At 53.6% G+C, this 19,632-nt stretch overlaps 6 protein-coding genes across 6 annotated transcripts; 3 read left to right on the forward strand and 3 right to left on the reverse strand.

Moving 5' to 3' along the window:
• Positions 1 to 1,118: 1,118 nt before the first annotated feature.
• On the reverse strand, positions 1,119 to 2,373 carry CPAR01_08575 (Rox3 mediator complex subunit; the record flags this gene model as incomplete). Its single annotated transcript, XM_060492843.1, has 3 exons — positions 1,119 to 1,193; positions 1,247 to 1,917; positions 2,052 to 2,373. The coding sequence occupies 3 exons, from the start codon at positions 2,371 to 2,373 to the stop codon at positions 1,119 to 1,121; spliced, it is 1,068 nt and encodes a 355-aa protein (XP_060349213.1).
• A 2,324-nt stretch (positions 2,374 to 4,697) lies between these two features.
• CPAR01_08576 (MCM2/3/5 family protein) lies at positions 4,698 to 7,035 on the reverse strand (the record flags this gene model as incomplete). The annotated part of the gene is made up of 4 exons (XM_060492844.1): positions 4,698 to 5,190; positions 5,245 to 6,653; positions 6,711 to 6,837; positions 6,899 to 7,035. 4 exons carry the CDS (start codon positions 7,033 to 7,035, stop codon positions 4,698 to 4,700), a joined length of 2,166 nt encoding a protein of 721 aa, XP_060349214.1.
• Positions 7,036 to 7,638: 603 nt separating this feature from the next.
• CPAR01_08577 (uncharacterized protein) lies at positions 7,639 to 11,215 on the forward strand (the record flags this gene model as incomplete). The annotated part of the gene is made up of 4 exons (XM_060492845.1): positions 7,639 to 7,727; positions 7,783 to 7,913; positions 7,964 to 10,865; positions 10,927 to 11,215. 4 exons carry the CDS (start codon positions 7,639 to 7,641, stop codon positions 11,213 to 11,215), a joined length of 3,411 nt encoding a protein of 1,136 aa, XP_060349215.1.
• Positions 11,216 to 12,309: 1,094 nt separating this feature from the next.
• Positions 12,310 to 13,059, forward strand: CPAR01_08578 (uncharacterized protein; the record flags this gene model as incomplete). Its single annotated transcript, XM_060492846.1, has 1 exon — positions 12,310 to 13,059. The coding sequence occupies one exon, from the start codon at positions 12,310 to 12,312 to the stop codon at positions 13,057 to 13,059; it is 750 nt and encodes a 249-aa protein (XP_060349216.1).
• Positions 13,060 to 13,789: 730 nt separating this feature from the next.
• Positions 13,790 to 14,332, reverse strand: CPAR01_08579 (DNase1 protein; the record flags this gene model as incomplete). Its single annotated transcript, XM_060492847.1, has 1 exon — positions 13,790 to 14,332. The coding sequence occupies one exon, from the start codon at positions 14,330 to 14,332 to the stop codon at positions 13,790 to 13,792; it is 543 nt and encodes a 180-aa protein (XP_060349217.1).
• Positions 14,333 to 17,947: 3,615 nt separating this feature from the next.
• CPAR01_08580 (uncharacterized protein) lies at positions 17,948 to 19,173 on the forward strand (the record flags this gene model as incomplete). The annotated part of the gene is made up of 4 exons (XM_060492848.1): positions 17,948 to 17,993; positions 18,051 to 18,193; positions 18,302 to 18,861; positions 18,930 to 19,173. 4 exons carry the CDS (start codon positions 17,948 to 17,950, stop codon positions 19,171 to 19,173), a joined length of 993 nt encoding a protein of 330 aa, XP_060349218.1.
• Between the last annotated feature and the right edge of the window lie 459 nt (positions 19,174 to 19,632).

The following is a 19,632-nucleotide window of genomic DNA, read 5'->3' on the forward strand; positions in this document are numbered from 1 at the left end:
GCTTGATATCCTTGATACCTTGATGCCGGGGAGGTTTGGGCACCTTGACGTTGTAATCTGGGGTACATGCGTGGACTTGGGGAGACGGGCAGGACGAGGCAGCAGGACTGTCCATGTCTAGAAGGCGGGGTAGTCTACCTCAGTGAAGTTGATACCGAACAAGAAACATTCTACTTTGGTACAAAGTAATCTTGCTCGTGACATGAACATGCAGTCAATCAAGAGTTCGAGGTTTAACAACCCTGAAGAATAAAAATGCATAGGCGAATTCACAATTTCATACAATATCTAGTGTGTGTTTGTGTGTTTGTGTGTGTAGAGGCCTTCTTCACGCCTTCTATTGGAATTACTTGTTTGTGTTTTGTTTGTGTTAGTGCTACAACGACCCAGCCTCTGAAGTCCCCCCACCCACCCTATTTGCCTTTCTTTGTGTGTGTGGGATTGTGGGAGAGGGGAAGAAATGTTTTTTTTTTCTTTGGAAAAGTGTCCGATGGTGATGGTGGTTTGTGATGATTGGTTTTTTCGGTTTGTGGTGGTCGTGGTTCGTGGTAAAATGATTCCCGTCCCCTTTCGTAGCAGCCCTTTAGAAATGACCTTCCCCTCCTTCTCCCCATTGTGAAGCCGCGTGGTATTTTTTCCCCCGTCCCTTCTTTCAGTCGGTCATGTTTTTTTCTCGTTTGCCCAACCTCGACTGAATGCGTTAAAAAACCGGAAAAAAAAGCAAAAAAAGGAGTAAAATGGTAACAAGGAAGTAAGTTGATCCCCCTGAACGCCCTGCTGGAAGTGGAATAATTCATCAAAAGGGGGCAGATATGCCCCCGTCCAACCACCGCCTTTGGCCCCCCGTAACCCTCGAAGCGGTACCTCTTTTGACGCGCGCATGTTGCATCGTCGTCAACCGCTGGCCCTCAATCTTCCTGCGGAACTGCCTCGTGGTCATTCAACGGGCATAGATCTGATTCGCAACCCAAAACTTCAGTGCCAGCAGCAACGTGCTTGCAGACCCGCGATATCCAACACGATGGCCAGTCGTGGAAATGAGATAAAGGCAATATTCGGGCTTAGCCCTTTTTGCGAGCGTTTCGGCGGTTGCCGACCTTAGCCGCCGGAGGTGGCTTCTAAGCACCCACGGCGCTGGATCCGTAGCCTTGCGGACGCATCGTGTTCGGGAACGTCTGGCCGTTGCCGTTATCCTGGCGTAGTGTGTTAGATCAGTTACGCCTTATATAGATGCAATAAGGCCAACCTTCTTACGACGCTTCTGACCTCCCCTATCATCGCCATCTCCCGTAGAGTAGCCGTCATCAGGGAAGCCTTCGCCATATCCCTCGAAGCTGTTATCACCGTAGCCACGCTTCTTGGTTGTCCGTTGAGGACGAACAGCCCCCTGAGGCCCCTGTTGCTGCTTTCGCGCAAAGGGGTTGGGTGTGGTTGCGGATGGCGTACCTGGGGCAGTCAACTTGCCACCGAGACCCTGTCTCAAGGCTTCCATGCTGCCCGGGGTCAGGTCTCCGAGAACTGAGCTGTCCCAATCCTTAACAGGAAGCGGGCCCTTAGCCATAGTTGTTGCTCGGTTGAGCATCGACTTGACAGTAGCAGACAGACCACTGGTGATAGGGTCGTTCCGCGTGCCCCAATACTCGGCATCGGGAATCTCCAGCAATTCCCGGAAGCCGTGGTAGACTTCTCTCTTCTTGTCGCCACTCTCGCCGTCCTTTTCTCTCGGAGCGTCCCAGTCCTGGGCGACGGAGTCGAAGCGGCCGAGAATTCCGAGTTTCTTGATTTGACCCTTGTACGTCTTCCGCAGAGCGTTCTTCTCACCGTTGGGCTTTTCGCGAGCGACTTCTGCGGCGATACCCGAAAGATTGAACATCTCGAAGAGGTCTTCCGTGATACGCGGCAGTCTCTCGTGGTGCGCTATTTAGCTCAGTGTTAACCAAATATGTCCGACATTGAACCGGCTCAAAATACTAGATAGGCCGTAGGGGAGGGAAGATGGCAAGACAGAGACAGCCTGCCACGGAAACAGGGGACTTTGAAGGGAGCCTTACGAGTTTGGCAAAGTAGGTATTTCTCTCCGACATCCAGGTGGAGTGCCTCGATACCAGTTTTGCTATCCTCGATGTGGGCTTTCTTCTGATCTCGATCACCCAAATCCTCGAGTGGGCGCTTGCGTTTATGGGGCGAGTCATCGCCCATGACGATGTCCTGCGACATATCGGAGGGCTGTGATGCGCTGCCGTTGACGCTGTGGGCGGGTGTCGGCAGAGTTGTGGCTGTTGACGGGGCCGAGCTGTTCATGCTCGATGTGAGATCGGAAGTTGCCGGAGAAAACTGAGAAGGGCTTTGAGGGGTTCGAGGATGGAACGACATATTGACTTCGCCAATGGCAGGAAGTTCGGATCGTCTCTTCGTCGCCGCGGGCGTCGTGATCGTGATTGCTGCGGATCGGTGAGGGTGAGGAAGTCGAAACGGACCAAGGATTGGCGGCTGCTGTCACAGCGTCTCCGAATCGGAAGGCGCGAAGAAAGAAAAATCACTTTCTTTTCCCGAAGAAGCCTTTCAAGATCCCTTTCAACCGGATTCCACGATGCGCTCGATAAGAATGTTCGCTCTGGGCGAGATCAGATGATGAGGGGGTTGTTGTGGCGAGTCGCGCCAAACCGCCGACGGCTCTCAATCCCCCGATGCAGCGTCATGCACCACTCTCGGCTTCCTCGTGGATCGTCGGCGCCTTGTCGTGGGGGTTAAAATTTTTCCTGATGACGATATCCAGCAGATACACTCGTAGCGAAAGTAATCCGACGGCGATAGAGTGCTGTCTAGGGTCGGTGGTCGATTTGTGCCGTGATCAAGCCGTCAGGTCGTGGTGGAGTTGGTAGAAGTGAAGTCTGAACGGCACAGCGTAGAGTGAAGGGGGCGGACACATGAGCGAGGCAATTTGCTCGCTTAACGGGGGTGGCCGCCTGGGCTGGTAAGGTGCTGGGACTGGCTGGGCCGTGGGTTGCGCTGGCTGGCACTGGCAAAAGACACTGGCGGGTTAGGTACTGCTACCGCTACGGAAAGGTAAGGTCGGGTGGGTGAGGTAAGCCTGGGCTGGTTAGGTAGGTTCAGAGGGCGGGAGGGAGGGAAGATGGGGGAGGGGGGGAGGGTGTGAGTACCTACCCTACGTGAGTCCCGACGGCGGCGGAAGAGGGAGTGAGGTGGGCAAATGGCAGTTTGCCGCGGGAGTGGCAGACAAGACTGGGAGAGTGGAGGGAGTGAGCCTGACACAACAGGGGGGGTGGGAGAATGAGAGTCTGCTGTTTCTGGGACCAGAGCCAAAAGCAAGGCCCCCTCCACCAGTGAATCGTCCAGGAAACCATGACCACCGTGCTCCGACACCCGACACCCGATCACCGGGCCCTGACGGCTGGACTCTTTGGAGTTGAGGTTCACCACGATGGCACGCACCCACCCTGCCACCTCGAGATAGGAGGGGCGTGGCCGGATCAGGCAACCGGCAGGCAGCGTACCTGACCAGCCTGGGAGCACATCTTACATAAGCCAGACCAAGGTGCCCAGAAGTAACAATACCACGTTGTGTACGTAAGCCCCGAGGTACCGCACTCGAGCCACAACGCCGCGGCACACACATCGAAGTCACGTGGTACTGTATCAGCCCCACACCGCGGAACGGGCCAGGCAGGCTCTGCAATTTTTAAACCTCGCGACCGCGAGCCGGCCTTTACTCTTCTTCTTCTCTCCATAAACCTAAGACCACCTTAATCAAACAATCGCCAGCCTGCAACGATTTCACATCACATTCTACGCTGCTGGACGAGACCTGAGGATGAGTCAAGATGAACTCTTTCAATGCCCTTGTTAAAAACAATCGTCAGCGAGGGCCCCTCGTGCGGCTTCCCATGATGCGACGATCACCTGATGCAAGTTTGGACATACCCTCGTATTGAGGTGCTCTTTCTCTAGCTCTCTGCTATACGCCTTTTTGATATGTGACGTGATGTTGGTTACCTTGCCATCTACAACCCACATTGGGTAGAGCTCCGAAAAGGAAGTTGTCCCAGGCCCCTAAGCAGTCAGGATCATGGCTCCTGCATCGTCAAAAGGTACGTAGTATATAGACCATCATGCCCAAACGAACACAGTCCCCTTTGGAGATGCGGATGACACCCATGCATCTGGTAAACCGATTGCTTAGCCGCGAGGGCGGCGGCTTTGGCCAATGCACTCGACCGGGTTGGGCCTGCGGAAAACTGGCATATCTGAATCGCTCTGTTATCACAACTCTTTCTTGGAAGCGCGCGGAACCTTCCAGCTCATGCGGCTAACAGTTTTTCCCGTCATCCAGGTCCACACAGTATTCCAACACGAGCACTCTGCCGAGGCATTGGAGGGTTGCATACTCTGATACTGAATGGCCCATCGAAGGCGGTGTTCTTAGGTATCTGCCACAAGGTTGGTCGGCTTGAGGATAGGCTCAGATCTGACAATTAGAGAGTATATCATACCTTTGTTCCTCACTTGCGTTTGTTCTTTGGCAAGAGTGACATTTCAAGAATCCCAAACCATACCCCGTTACAAAGAGCTTGGTATTATCATTTCATTCATATGCAGAATGCTGCCGCCGTATCCCTCAAAACCATCTCCCGCAATGACGCGGAGCACCAAAAGCAGTCCCTCATTCATAGCCAACCTCAAATTGCATTCCTGTACACCTGCGCACCCTGATTCCGGAACATGATTGTATCCCTCCTCTGCATGATCATCAGCGTCCTGTTGAGGGCCTGCTCGCTGTACCCCTTCTGTTCGACCATCTCGCGTCTCAGACTTGCGAGACTTGTGCCCCATCCAACAGCAAGACGACGCTTGAGTTCTGTCTCTAATCTGCTGACTTCCTCGTTGAGCTCTTTGCTTCCCTGGTTGCTGCCCTGGTTGACAGCATCCATCGTGGAGCACAGGAACAGTCTGATGGCCTCGTCTACATGCTCCTCTGTTGCAATAGGAGACAGCGTCAACTTGGCCAATGATTCGGTGATACGAACAATAGCCTCAAGTTGACGAACGGTGATAGGGATAGAAGACCTTGTGTTGGCCTCCATCTCAGCCGCGTGGACTTGTCTACGGATGGAAACGAAATGGGAAGAGAGCTTTTCAGCAGCCTCGGGGCTGAGACGAGGAGCCATACGTCTAGAGTTTGTTGTTAGCATTTGATCAGTAGGCATGCCGATGGACAACACTTACGATTTGCAGTAACTGAGGTACCTCTTCATCTTTTCGACTGGGATCTCAGATTCGACCTGTTCCTCGACGCCTCGGCCGCCCATGTGGATGCCCATGACGTGCTTTGCTATCCTCTCGTCCTTCTCTCTGGTGTGTTCATCCTTGACAATGAAGATCATGTCAAATCGTGACAAGATGGTGGTCTGGAAGTCAATGTTCTCGCCAGGAGTCTTCATGTCATCGTACCGACCGAAAATCGGATTGGCCGCAGCAAGCACCGATGTCCTTGCGTTGAGAATTGTTGTGATACCAGCCTTTGCGATCGAGATGGTCTGCTGCTCCATGGCCTCGTGAATAGCCACACGGTCCTCATCCCGCATCTTGTCGAACTCATCGATACAGACAACGCCACCATCAGCCAAGACCATGGCACCTCCCTCGAGATAGAACTCGCGAGTTGAGGAATCACGCTGCACCGACGCTGTGAGACCAGCCGCTGAAGAGCCCTTTCCGGATGTGTAGATGGCAATTGGCGCGCACTTCTCCACAAACTTCAAAAGCTGTGACTTGGCGGTACCAGGATCACCAAGCAGAAGGACGTTGATGTCTCCACGAAGTTTCATGCCGTCGGGTAGAATCTTCTTTGAGCCGCCAAGGAGCAGACAAAGAATGGCCTTCTTGATATCTACGTTTCCATAAATAGATGGCGCTATGCAGTCTGCCATAATGTTGTACAGATCGGGCCGCCTGCTCATCTCGAGGAACTCTTGCTCTTCCTCGTCAGAGAAGAGAGCCTGGCCACGTGCGGTTTGGTCCATGTCAGTCTGGATGCCTACCGCCCGTAGGTACGGCGTACGGATAGCGACCGCGCCACCAGTGTTTGAGTTTTTGGTTGCCTTGTTCTGGTAGATGGAAAAGATGCCCATGACCGTACATCTCGAACCGGGAACGACGCGGTTGGTCAGGTAACGATCTGCTGAAATCAGGACATGTCTCGGGAGTTCACCAACAGGAACCTGATCCGGAGCCTCTTGTAGTTTGATGATTTGCTGGTCGACGAACTTCGACTTCTCGTGTGACACAAAGTATGGATCGAGAGGGCATTTTGGTGTGGGGTCGTTGGGTATCCTCTGTCTGCCGCACTGCCTTGGGAGGGTGACGCCGGTAAATCCTCCTAGGACAGGCAGATTCGCGGTATGGGCGCAATTACGGCATTGAATAGACAGCGAAGTAGCTTTGGAAGACATGACAGAGGCGCCAATGACAATGCCCGGCACTCGAACGAGACGCGAGATTGTCATGGAATCTAGGTTGCGGATCGAGACATCCTCAGCGTTGGAGTGGAGCAGGAGTTGATGTTCCGGGAGGTCGACCTTCGTCAGTTGAGGATATACGATGCGGTGGGTACACTTCTTGAGAGCAGCCTCGAACTATTCACGGCGAGGTCAGTATAGTGCTAGAGCTCGGGTCGCACGATGGAGGCCTACCAAAGGAATGATTTCGGCGGGCTCTGTCACGAGTCTATGTGCGAGTTCCTCGTTGTAGTTGATGAGATCGCTGATATCGACATCGCAGTAGTGCTTCTTGAGAAGCGCATTTTCCTTGAGTTGATTTCTATACAAAGCTGTAAGTAATGCGACAAAGCCAAAAGGCACCCTTGGAGCAGTCGACGGACCTGTAGATGTAGTCATTGTCGTGTCTGAAGTGGAGGATGAAGTTCTCTAGTTGGGTCTGGGTCTGAACCCTGCTGTCGTCGTTCTGATCGAACGTCGCCGGGAAGACGTGCGACGAGTAGACTGATTGCCTGTCCATGGTAGTGCTTGGTGCTGAGTTGTGGTTGTTCACGAAGCGATGTTGAGGATTGAGACTGCAAATGTGGATGGAAGGAGGGGCTCTGGGTTGCGCAGGGAAACCAAATTCGACCGAACGCGCCCCCTTTACCGGACGCGTAAAGTGGTTTATTAGCGCGTTTTCGAAGTCCCTGAACCTGAGTAGGTGAGGTACGTACCGCTGCTTGCAGATAAGGTGGCCTTCGACCTTACCTTATCTTATCCCCACGTGATGTATCAGCAGCATTCCCCAGACAGCACTAGCACCTATTATGCGGGTACCTTAGGGGGGCCCTTGATTGTACGCTACCTCTCGGGAACGTGGCTCAGCATGGTGAAGCATGCGCAAAGACCAGCTGTAATCTGTCGTTTCTTCAGTCTTGTCCTTGATCAGTGATAATTATTGCTAGCCATCTTTCTTGAACTTCCCTATTCGATGAGAACCTCCCAGCAATGATACCACGGTAGCCAGGCTACGTGGCCGTCGACCTATCTATTTGTCGGCTTTCCCTGCGACTCTCAGCAAACGATCGAGGTCCAGACATCAGCGTTGAGCAGCTCGTGTTCAGAGCCATTGCCTCACACCATGTATTCCTCTCCGGGCGCCCGCAAGTCCATGGACACCATTTCGTCCATGTCTCCTCCGGCCACGCGCACCGAGTTCCCGTTCCACAAGTTTGTTACTTTTGCCCGGCCCCTCGGTGGCCACGGTTGCGCTAACAGCAGCAAGACAAGGACAGGCTCACACTTACGATACCGCGAGACGAGGCTCGAATGCGAGCTCCATACACTCGATAGGGGGGTCCCTCGATACTTCATCCAGTACCTGGGCAAATGCGGTGCTGGAATCTGGCCAAAACGGTATTACTGTTGAGTTGGAGATGCCACTGAGCGTGCTGACAAGTCCCCAGCCATATCAACCTTACTGCAACCGCCCATCGTTCGGACGGGCCTGCAGCCTCATACTTCTGCTCCTGCGTCCAGCGCGCACAAACCTCCTACCGCTCGAGATATTCCTCCTGTCACTTTAACGAACATTCCGCACATCGACCCGGCCGAGTTCAAGCCGTACTTGTCGCAAGTTGGCGCCCTGTACGAACAGCTTCGGCGAGTCAAGGAGCAAGACGATGACAGGCCTGGTTCCTCAGGTCGTCGGTCGAGCAAACACGACGATTTCGGGGACTCCATTGATGAGAGTCATCTTAAGCCCGCAGGCCGGCAGCCCTCGAGGCGGAAATCTTCCATTGCATCAATAACGTCCATCTCCTCTCTCGAAGGCCCAGGTCTTTTGCGACGATCCAGTTCAGGCTACAGTAGAAAGGGCGCGCATGGTCCGCCTCCATTGTCGACGATACCCAACGTATACTTTGACGATGACTTCCATTTGGAGAACCCAAGGACTTTCGATGTAGTCAGTGAGAGGTCAGAGGTCGTTCCTCCTGCACCGGGGAGCGTAGACAGCAGAAATGATGGCAATGGCAATATTGTAGCACCGCGAAAGGCCTTGGCCACCAACGCCATTTTACAGGAGAAACTCTCCTGGTACATGGATACAATCGAGGTTCATTTGATCAACTCTATTTCGACAGCGTCGACGACATTTTTTACAGCTCTTGGCTCATTGCGGGAGCTCCATTCGGAAGCCGCAGAGTCGGTCGATCGGATCAAGGCGCTCCGTAAGGAACTCGAAGCTCTAGACGAGGAGATTGCCACCAAGGGTCTGAACATCGTCCAGAAGCGCCGGCGGAGAGAAAACGTACAGGCTCTCAACGATGCGGTTCTCCAACTGAAACATATCGTTGAGGGTGTTGCATCGTGCGAGGCGCTGGTAGATGCTGGCGAGGTTGACAAGGCTTTGAGTAATATTGACACTCTCGAGCTTCTGATAGCTGGTGAGCACGACGATTCGCCCGAGGCTGAACCTCCAATACTACCACTGGCACGGATGAGGGATCTCAGGGGAGCGACGGCTCTGCAAAGCGTCAATGACGACCTTCAACAGCTCCGGTCTCGAATCGGAAAAGCCTATGAGACCAAGTTCCAGAGCTTGTTACTAGCTGATCTCCGGAGGCACGTTGAATCGGTCCAAAGTCGGGAAGTCCTTCTTCGCTGGGGCAGCTCATCACTGCGGGCAAGGGGGGGCGCCTCAAGGGAGTCTGCCGGCCCACCGGCCTATCTTGCCTCTACACAAGAACTACGCAAAGCAATCATGCCTAATCTTCATGGTCTGCACAGAGCTCACCACATATCCGCTGCGATCGCAGCATATCGGGAGATTGTTCTACGTGAGATAAAAAATCTCATCAGGAGACCGCTGCCTAGCTCCAACGATGACGATAACGAGTCAATGATGTCCGCCTCGACCATGAGCGGCGGAAAACATCTCTCGAATCAAGAAAAGTCGTCCATTTTGTCTAGAAACCTAAGGGCACTAGACCCCAAGGATGCAGAGGACTTACTCAAGTCGATATACATTGGCGTGACCGAAACCCTCCGGCGGTTGACTACCCAGGTCAAGGTTCTTCTCGATATTGCAAGCTGCCTGACAGAGGAAGCCACAGCAGCTGGTCTGAAGTCGCCACCGATTCGCTCCCCACTCGCGAGTCCCACACCTTTCGACCGGGAGTTTCCTCGATTCGACGAGTCTCCGAGTTTCGAGGTCCAAGAAGAGATTCACAAGGCAATGGATATTGCCAACTTGGTCGGACAGGCCGTCGATGTTGCGCAGGATAAGATTGTCAGGGTTTTGAAAGTCCGATCGGAGCAGAGCACGCATCTTAGCCTGTCCTGGTTCCTTCGCTACTTTACTCTCAACCTATTCTTCGCCAACGAATGCGAAGCGCTCTCAGGACGCAGCGGCACGGCACTCAAGACGTTGGTCAACGGCCATATCAAGGACTTTGTACAGCAACATGGCGACGCAGAGAAGCAGAAGCTTGCTCAAGGCATGGAATCCGACCAATGGAGCGCCAAAGATTTCGATGAGAAGAATAAGGCTTTACTTGACCAGGTACTCGAAAGTAGTACCAAGGATGCTGCGGCGTGGTCGGAAGGGACGAGAATTTGGGAAGAGAATCCGGACGAGGTTGTGTCGAATGGAAGCGCAGTACCGCCTCCCGAGACGAACGGCACCAGTGGTAAAGAAAAGGCGCGTGTCGCAGAGATTGAAAGCGAAACTTTCTTGCTCCCCAATTCTGCCATACTTGGTCTCGAAGGCATCTCGCACTTCATGCATCTCATCGGCAGTATTCCTTCCATGGCAATCGACGTCGCCAGTTCCCTTATTGGCTATCTGCAGCTCTTCAACTCCCGCTGTACCCAGCTCATTCTTGGTGCAGGTGCCACTCGGTCTGCCGGTCTCAAAAACATCACGACCAGGCATTTGGCATTGGCATCTCAGGCTCTGTCGTTCATCGCAACACTGATACCCCACATTCGGGAATTTGTGCGACGCCACGCCGGCTCTGGAGCCAGTGTTTCTAGTCTGATGGGAGAATTCGATAAGGTTAGGCGCCTTTTCCAAGAGCATCAGAACAGCATTTACGACAAGTTGGTCGAGATCATGAGCGGTCGCGCGGCACAGCATTCGAAATCCATGAGAGCAATCGACTGGGACCACGACGGCAGCCAGTCGACCCATCCGTACATGGAGACGTTGGCCAAGGAAACCACGACCCTACACCGCGTGTTGACCAAGCACCTACCCGAGACCTCGGTACAGCTCATCATGGGACCTGTATTCTCAAGCTACAAGGACCAGTTCGGTAGGGTCTTTGAAGTGGCAGATCCGAAGACGGCCATCGGCCGCGATAGGTACGTTTCTTGCGCTCCCCTACCTTGAGACAAAGACAATTGCTAACGATGAAATTGATAGCATGCTCCGGGACGTGGATTTCTTTATCACGAAGCTGGGCAAGCTTGACGGGTTCGGAGACGCGGGCGAGTACTTGAAGAGCTTCATCAACGCCAAGGAAATCAAGAGCACCGTCGCGTCACCGCCGCCGGAGAAGCAGGCGGCGGCGGCGGACGGGGGGTCGGAGACGACGGTCTCGGCTAGGAACTCGACTGCTGAGCCGGAGAGCCGGCAGAGCGCGGACGACTCGGGTAAGACGGAGTCGCCGCCGTCAGGGGCAGGAGAGGAGGAGACTAAGCAGGCATCGTGATGTTTGTAGGTTACTTGAGAGCAGTGGCGGGTTAAAGGGGCGCAATACAGTCTCGGAAGGGGAAGAGAGGTTCCCCCCTTGTAACAGGTACCACGGGGTTCAAAGAAGAAATGCTGTCAAATGGAAGTTTGTACGTCCTCACCAGGGTTGTCTTGTCATGCGTGTGTGTGTGTGACCCCTTTAAACCCGAGCCCTCCCAATCCCGCCCTGCCCTTCTCGGCCCGTAGGTTACACGTCAAGATATGTCGGAGGGAGTTCTTCTCGGGGGAGCACGAACACTGCAGGGCTAGATAAGGCATGCGTTTCCTGTCGATCCGAGCTAGCCAACTAGCTGGAGAACTGCTTGCGCGTCGTCGCAGGAGTAAGTATAGTGGCTAATATGCGATCTATTCAAGCGTGAGAGAGGGGGGCAAGAGGGCTTCCACTGAGAATTTTGGGAAACGGGACCGATTAGCCAGTTGGTCGTGTCTACAGCACTTCCCATGCCAGCCCTCAAAAGGGGTTTTGAGCAACCGTGTAGTCTTAGAACTCGGCTGAAGGACCCTCTTCTGCCTGTCCACAGCAGTAAAGCTCTAAACTTTTGTCGACCTTGGTAGACGATGGCTTCCATCTATCCGCGTCTCGCATCTTCAACGGTCGACGAACTTGGCAGGAGAGAGAAATCAGCCCTCCTTCCCAAGAAGTCAGACCCTCCATGTTTAGAAAAGGGACCTGACTAGCCGGTTGTCTGTGTCTGCGTCTCTCCCTCACGAGTCACGGCCTCATACAGCCGAAAGCAGAATACGTCCCCTTTTTTCCAATTTTCTTCTTCTGGTCTTGAGGGGTCTTGTATCGGAAGACCAACGAGTGGGTTTGTCGGATGACGAATATCAAAGGTGGCTTTGGCAGCTGTGCTGACGTTGCCTTTTTGGGGGCCATTCAGCCCCCATCGCATGAGTCTCCGATTCGTAGTCGTCTTTGTTTCCAAACGAGACCAACAGAACCCCCTTGGGCGGGCTGGGCCACGTCGTCTCACTCTGCCTCCATCCCCATCACTGGATACAACCAGTACGTATGTTTCTTCTCCAGCCCCCCCTCCAGCCTTGGAAACCAGGATGCGAGGGTTAAGAAATACAGGTCCTGGGTGGTGCGACGTTGCGCGTGTCTTGAAACGCAGAGCGTTAGCCCCAGGGGTTGGTTGGATGGGTGGGCACGCGCGCCAGCGCCCGTTGAGATTTGAGAAACTTGGGGTGCCGATGGCCCGTGGGCTATCAGCCGTTTTCTACCTGTTTGGGTTCATCCCAAGACACGGGACGGAAACAAGAACAGCAGCCAGGGAAAAAAGCAAAGAAACCAAAAACCGTGCCGAAATGCACATGTCGGACGGGGGGTTGGACGGATGTTGTATTCCTTCAAGGGGGGGGGGGGTGATGTCTCGGTTCTTGGACGTTGGAAAGACTTGCATGTTACTTTGCTTTTTTTTTTTTCTCACCAACCGAACATGCTCCTTCCGTCTCTTTACTGTATGGAGTAGTGCTTCCCACTTCCTCTCCACCGTAACGAAGCATTTCAGGTTCCATTCGAGAGGACGATATGACATGGCTCAGATTGCTTCCGTGCATAGCGCATCTCGTTTCCCAAAGGGAGTTATGTTTTTCTTTGGAAAAGGGAATAAAAACAAGTTGTTCCATGGCACGGACTTGCTACTCGTTAACAGACATGCCATCCCAGCGCCGACCCCGGCTAGAACTAACACCCCTTCATTTCAGCTCATTATTAACACGGAGGAGGGCCCGGGGGCCGGGGTAGTAAATTGGGGGGTCTCCGACCGGGCAACTGACAAAAAACAGCAACTAGGTAATTAGGTTGGCAAAAGTTGGCACGGTTGGTAACAGTAACAATGTTTGTTGTTTTTACTTGACGTTCAAACGGTTTTGATTTGTTTTTCTTTCTGGCGGAACTCTCTGCCCTAGTAAATACAAGAAACTGTTGTTGTTGGTTTTACAACAAACAAGAAAGGTTCCTAAACGTGTGTCTAAAGGAGCGACTAGAATAGTTTTGTCAGCCTCCACAACTGGTGAGGGATGGGTTACCCCAAAAAGTCGTGTAAGTGAAGCCAGACAAGAACGAGACCTGGCCACGATACCTCATCTTTCGTGAATGGATGAGATATCGAAGACGAGATAGGTCTCTCTCGCGGGGGAAAATAGAGGGGAAACGCCTAGATTGCTCCAATTGCTCCGTTCTCTGTTTGACCGTACGCCCCGGGTTAAAAAAGGTTTCCAAAAAAAATGACTCTATATCCCAAAGAACTTGACCTCCCCTGATCCCCCGCTAAGCCCACACGCGTAGCCGCGCTTCTTGTGATGGGGTATCTCTTTTTTTGCAAGTGAAAATAACAGATGACGTTGGAGGTCTTCTATAAAAGAAGAGTCCGTTGTCATTGTTAGGGGTCATAAAGTCGTAAGCGCACAGCGCGAGCGCACGCGGTCAGCCGATGACTATTCATCGACGCCGCGGCCAAAACTCCTCTTCTTCTAAACGTAGCCAAGAAAGGAAGGCAAAGATTGGTTTTTGTGTTCCCGAAGAGAAAGCTTAGTTGCTGATGACGAAGTCACGCTTGTAGTTGGGGGACTCGTGGTGGTCGTCAATGTCGCGGCGAGAGGTGACGCCGTTGTTGCCTAGGGTGCAGATGAGGTCGGTCTCGGAGGTGACCTTGGTCTGGACATCGTCAGGGAGGTAGTAGGCGTTGTTGCAGGGCCACCAGTCGCAGCCGGAGATGGGCTCATCGCCGCTGGCGGGCCACATCTTCTTGACGCCGTTGTGGTCGTTGGGGTTGACAATGGCGGAGACATCAAAGTAGGTCAGGCCGTTCCAGCCGTTGAAGGCAACCTCACCGAGCATACCGGCGACGTTCTCGGAGCCCTCAGAGACGGAGTACCAGTTGCCGATCCAGGAGGTGGGGATGTTGACCTTGACCTCGCCGCCGGCGGGGACCTCGACGGAGTCAACAGAGGCGAGACCAGAGTTGGGGGTGAAGTGGACGGTGCGGGAAACGTCGTCGAGAGACTTGAAGGTGACGGTGTTGGCGGCAACGAGAGCGGCCGAGCCGAGGAGGGTGAGAAGGTTGAACTGCATTTTGAGTTGTGGAAAGGGGATTTGTTTGTGAGGGTGTGTAAGTGCCGGAGCGTGGTTCGGTGAGTTGAATGTGAGTTGTTTGAAAGAGTCCCGTAAACGTTGTCAACAACGGTTGTACAGGTTCAAAAGGGTTTGAAGATGGTTCTAGGATAAGCGTCTAGCTAAATCTTGAGAACTGAGTTGCCCTGGATGGGTGTTGTGGTGATGGACTCGAGCTTGGTTTGTGAGTTTGATTCTGAACGGACCGGGGCCGTTGAGTGGATGAAAGCTTTCAAAGGAGTGAAAAGCTTCGTGTGTATGTGAAAGGAATGCTGCTGTCTGAAAAGACAAAGTGTGAGGCTCGGCCACAGGAAGGATAGTGATGCGGGATGGGGAATCAAAACCGGGGAAAGGGAAGGCCTCGTGGGAACCGGACCATACTTATACACATGTCAGAAGGATGTGGGAGAAAAGCCTGAAAAGGACTTGCTCATGAGATGGCAGTGGGGAGCGGAGCCGGAGGCGTCAAGGACGTCCACGGGTGGGAACGTTTGGATACCGCGGTGGGGACTTCAGCCCGAGGGTGTTTCCCAGAGTTACATGGAGTAGCCTCCATCGGAGAGTGGGCTAGGATACTTGGGCGCCATGATTGTAACTTGTACAAGTCGTTGTAACTTGTCAACCATGATTGGACGTGTCTGTGGAATTAATGGCCTCACCAAGCTCAGAGTTTTCGGTCTGGACCAGCACGGAGTCGCATAGGTACCAGGACGTCTGCCATCCTTTTCGGTTCGAGGGCACTAGACAAGGTTTGAACACAACGGTGTCATGGAGTAATAGTGTACTGGATCTGCGCAGTATACTCGACGTACATAGACTGTAGTAAACGAGTGGTTCATGGATCATTTGGAGCTGGAACAGGGAAAGCCCACCCAAGGTTGTTTTCAGGAACATCTCTAATAGATCTTCATCCTGTCAGACTTATTTCCAGTGTTTGCGCCTATTTCTGGAGTTCCAGGCTGTGTCTAGAGTTCCTTTTCGTTTCTAGCGTCAGGGCGCCCTCCGTCGGGAGTTGGCTGTGCGGCAGGAGCACGGAATCGACGCGGCAGTGTGTGCGGGTACCTGGCGCCAAAGGAACACCCACGGACTGGAGGCTGTCGAGGGATTTCGGGGGTCAGGCGTGCCAGGGTGACGAGGGACAAGGCGTATGTATTTCGGTACACCGACGTCTGCAGGCTGCGAGTGCGTGCTGGCAAAAGGAACCGCGGACGTCAGCCCTTGGTGCGGTTTTTGTTTTTTCCCATCCTGCATGTGCGTCAGCTTTCCAAAAGTCTGTTGAAGAGTGTTATTGGCCTGTTGGCTGCTGATTGTGCCTGGTACCTGACACTAGGAGACCTCTGCGCGTGGCGTACCCTGACAGGTTGGAGAGAACAAGTGGTAGAAACGCGCGATTCGAGGCAACCCGGCGCTCCAGCACACAAATTAGCGCCGCGGCTCATGATTCGTACCCGGTCAAGGCCATTTCGGCTCATAACGGGGGCTTTCCCTCGAATAGGTACATACTCGGAGCAGCCCCCTCCCCCCCCCCTTGGCCCTAAAGCTCTGGCCCCTAGTCGAGCCACGGACTGGTGAGAGGACTGGATAAAATGTGCCGGCCAGTACCGAGTGAACCCCCCTGTCATGGGACGCCGGGTTACGCAGCCGGACGGAAGTTGGGAGGGAGTGCGCGGGAGAGCCGTGCTGGCTATGCCTTTTGGGTGAACGCCGAGACGGCAGCGCGTGGCTTGAGCTCCCGCCGCACCGGTTCATCTGTACTAGAGAGTGACAGGAACGGCCGATCAATGTGATGAAATGCAGGTGATGGACCAAGGAACCAGACGACAGCAACGACTTGAGCCAACGTTTGTAAAGATGAGATGACGGCCTCGCTGGCAACGCAGGCGTTTCCGGGGATGGGAGACCAGAGCGCTCACTGGAGCAGACAACACAGAGGCCAAGGCTCACTCAGCAAGGAAAAAGAAAACACGACGGCATCAGTCGTTGGACGACAACCATCTCGGTTGGCAATCCTTCAGACTCCTGTGACGGAGGCGATGCCACGACGCCGGAAAATGCCTCTCTGTGCCCTGGCAGACCCCATCGGCGAGGAATCGTTGCTGGCCAGAAGGGCTTGGCGAGGTACATCCGAGAGTGTCCAGGAGGGGAAGAGGGGAGAAGAAACTTCAAGGAAGAAACGGCCAGACTGGAGGCTCTGAGCTTTGTGAGCGAATCGGGGAGCAAGGTTCAGACCAAGGTTGTCGACCTGGACCGCTGGTGTGAACTTGTAAAGTTGGCACCAGGAACAAGATGTCAGGGCAAAGCCGCAAGGAGGGTGTGATGGAGCGTGGCCGAAGGGGGAAGGAAAGTGGGTTGTACCTGTCGATCACAGCCCGAGTGTGTGGTGTCCCGTGCACTGTAGATGAGGCCGTACTGGGGACCGAGGGAAGGTCGTTGGAGTAATAGATGAAATACAGCAACTTCGCCTTAATTACTAACAATATCTTGACATGTGAGCAGTTCCCGGTACTAGGCGGAGGTCCCCGGACACTGCCCCGACGTCTGCGGTCTGCCCCCTCCTCTCTCGGCGCTCCTCACCTGCCATGAACAAGTTTATTCACGCAGTGCGCGCACATGCTGTCAGTGCCTGCATATTTCGATGGCCTGAACTTTCAGGTTCAGTCAATTGGAACTTTCTGATTTTTCCAAAAGTTTCTTTCCGATAATTGGCCTCTGCCTCAGCCTGAGTCATCTGTACATAGTGCCTCAGGCCTGCAGGGCAACGCAGCTTACTGCGTAGGCTCAACGCCACCAACATGTCGCGACTTGCGACTACAGTTGACGACTCAAGTATCGCCGAGTTATCCATTCAGCCATGGACCTTGTTGACTAATAGTACCGAGGTACACAATACAAAGAGACACATGAAGCAGAAGAAGAAGAAGAGTATGAAGAAATTGCCATTTCACAACAGCCAATATTGAATAATTGCCCATAAGTTACCGAGTATAAGGCTGGAGACTACAAGGTAGTGTAGCAAGGAGGCAGATTAAGGTGATATCTAAGGTGTAGGTTAAGGTGAGAGATGTACTGCAAATCTCTTTTTACCGTCAGATCGGTTGCTCGTCTGTGTTGTCTATCCACTGGAGCATCTTTCCCCGACTTGGTCTCGGGCAGTAACAAACACACGTGCTTGCTCCCGGGATACCGTGACCGAGTGGTCAGCAACGAGGAAGCAAGCTTTTGCTGCTCGGTACCGCTGCCTATTGTTTCCATTGTCTGGGCTCGTCTGTAATGGTTGCATTGGCATGTCGCATATCCTTGGCGGCCCGTTGAGATGATCATTGGGACGGGGCTGTTCTCGACCGCAGCCGGTTCCACTGATCATCGCTCACTTTCCGGACAGTTCGCACCTAGGGCAGTCACTGCGGAAGGAATACTGTACAGTACGTACTTGTGATGAAGAGCCTGCAGGCTGCAGCAACGGCTCGTGAAGTCGTGGCTGCCAACAATGAGAAACCGCTCCAGTCTCGACTGCCACGATTGAGTACACTAAGGTATTGTCGACCTGTGTAAGGTAATCGAGCCTTGGGCTACCTTATGCAGTTCATGGAAGCCGGAGCGCAGGCCGCGTGCTTGGTAATCGGTACGTATCTCGCTGCACCAACCGTCAGATGCTGAGCCAGCCCTAAACGGAAGGCAGGTCCGTTCGAGAACGGGGCTCCGGCGGGCCCATTTTCAGCAAAGTTCTGTCCAATGCAGGAACCGTCGATGGGACGGAACTCGGTTACGCCAAAGTACCACGGCACCGAGACGGAAGTTGGAACCTTCGTCTCCGACAACAAGGTACCTCTTGCTCTAGCGCATCCCAGTTAGTTCTCCAGTCTCAAAAGACTCTTCACCTTGCTTTACCTTCCGTTTGCGCCTTGGCTTGCCAACTGATTTCTCAGCCAGTTTCTAACTGGCTTCTGGCCTTGGACATCTGATGTTGGAATTCCCTCACACCATCATCGCCAGAATCCTTCTCCACCGGATCCCCGTTGCAGTTCTGTCGGTGGAACACCGCAATCTGGATTTCTGGTCTCGGATTGTCCCAGCAGCAGCCCCCAAGCAGCATCACCATCTACCCACCCAGCCTTGGAAGCGGATTCAGTGTCGCAAGACCTTGCCGGAAAGCTCTTTATCGTTACGAAGGCGAGGCGGGGGACGAGCTGTGACCTCATTGTGCCCGTCGAATCCCCCGCCCTCTGCCCTATGTTGGCTCTAAAGCTCCTCTTCCCCCGCAAGCTATTCCAACAACCAATGCCATTTTGCCATCTACGGATACCAAGAAGTGCTCGCAAACTTCACTCCAGCCACACAAACTGCCGAGGAAGAAAACCTTTCACGCCAGGTCTTCTTGGTTGTGGATGCCTTGCCCACCCGCCTGTCCACCGCGCGCGTCACCGGTGTCGCAACGGCGAAGAACTTCGCGACCGAGGTCTGTCCGGTGCCACTCCGTTAAACCCGAAACTGTTCTCGACCTGCGAAGAAGAAACTTGGCGCCGACGACCGTTGACACCATGAACCCTAAACCTTGAAGCGAGAACGTGACAGAGGCCGACTTTGACAGCAGGACTCCCCGCAAGATTGTAACTGTTTGGGTGGAGGGGCATTTCCCTGCTTCAGGTGGCCATCTCTCAACCAAGTCTGCAGGAACGTTGGCACTCTCGCTATGGAACTGGCGAGAACCAAGTTCGCCTGCTGCTGCTCTGATAGCTGCCCTATCACTTGGATCTGTTGAGGCGCGTCTTGCGGACACCGATTCCATCCAACCTGAAGCATGAATTTACCCGGCTGTCGTTGTTAGGGCCGGTTTTTGGCTGATATTGATGCTCGACTCTACTCATCCAGAGACCGGCGCGAGACTGATCGACATACAAAACACCATCGTTACGCGATGTGATAATCTGCATGCCAAGTGGGTTTGCTTCTACAGCTTCAGCGGCAACGGGCGCTGCCTGAAGAGGACATAGAAGCTGTGTTGTGCTGACTCTAGCACTTGCGCCTCCATCTCTCTTGCTTTTCTTATCATCATTCTCTTTTCTCTTCCTTGGCGCAGAATTGCGAAAATCGGACTGCAAGTCGGCCGTTTTTCCTAGTCCCAACAACGGCTCGTTCAGATACACCGGGATATGCGAGATGTGCCTGGAGGCGTAGCTCGCACTAAAGGAGCATCTCGAGAACTCCTCTTAGAAGTCAGCTTCAAGTGCTAGCAATCTGCTGCACTGCTCAGAAAGCCAACT

This window comes from Colletotrichum paranaense, assembly GCF_030867605.1.
Source record: "Colletotrichum paranaense strain IMI 384185 chromosome Unknown Scaffold_6.1, whole genome shotgun sequence".
Lineage (NCBI taxonomy): Eukaryota > Fungi > Ascomycota > Sordariomycetes > Glomerellales > Glomerellaceae > Colletotrichum > Colletotrichum paranaense.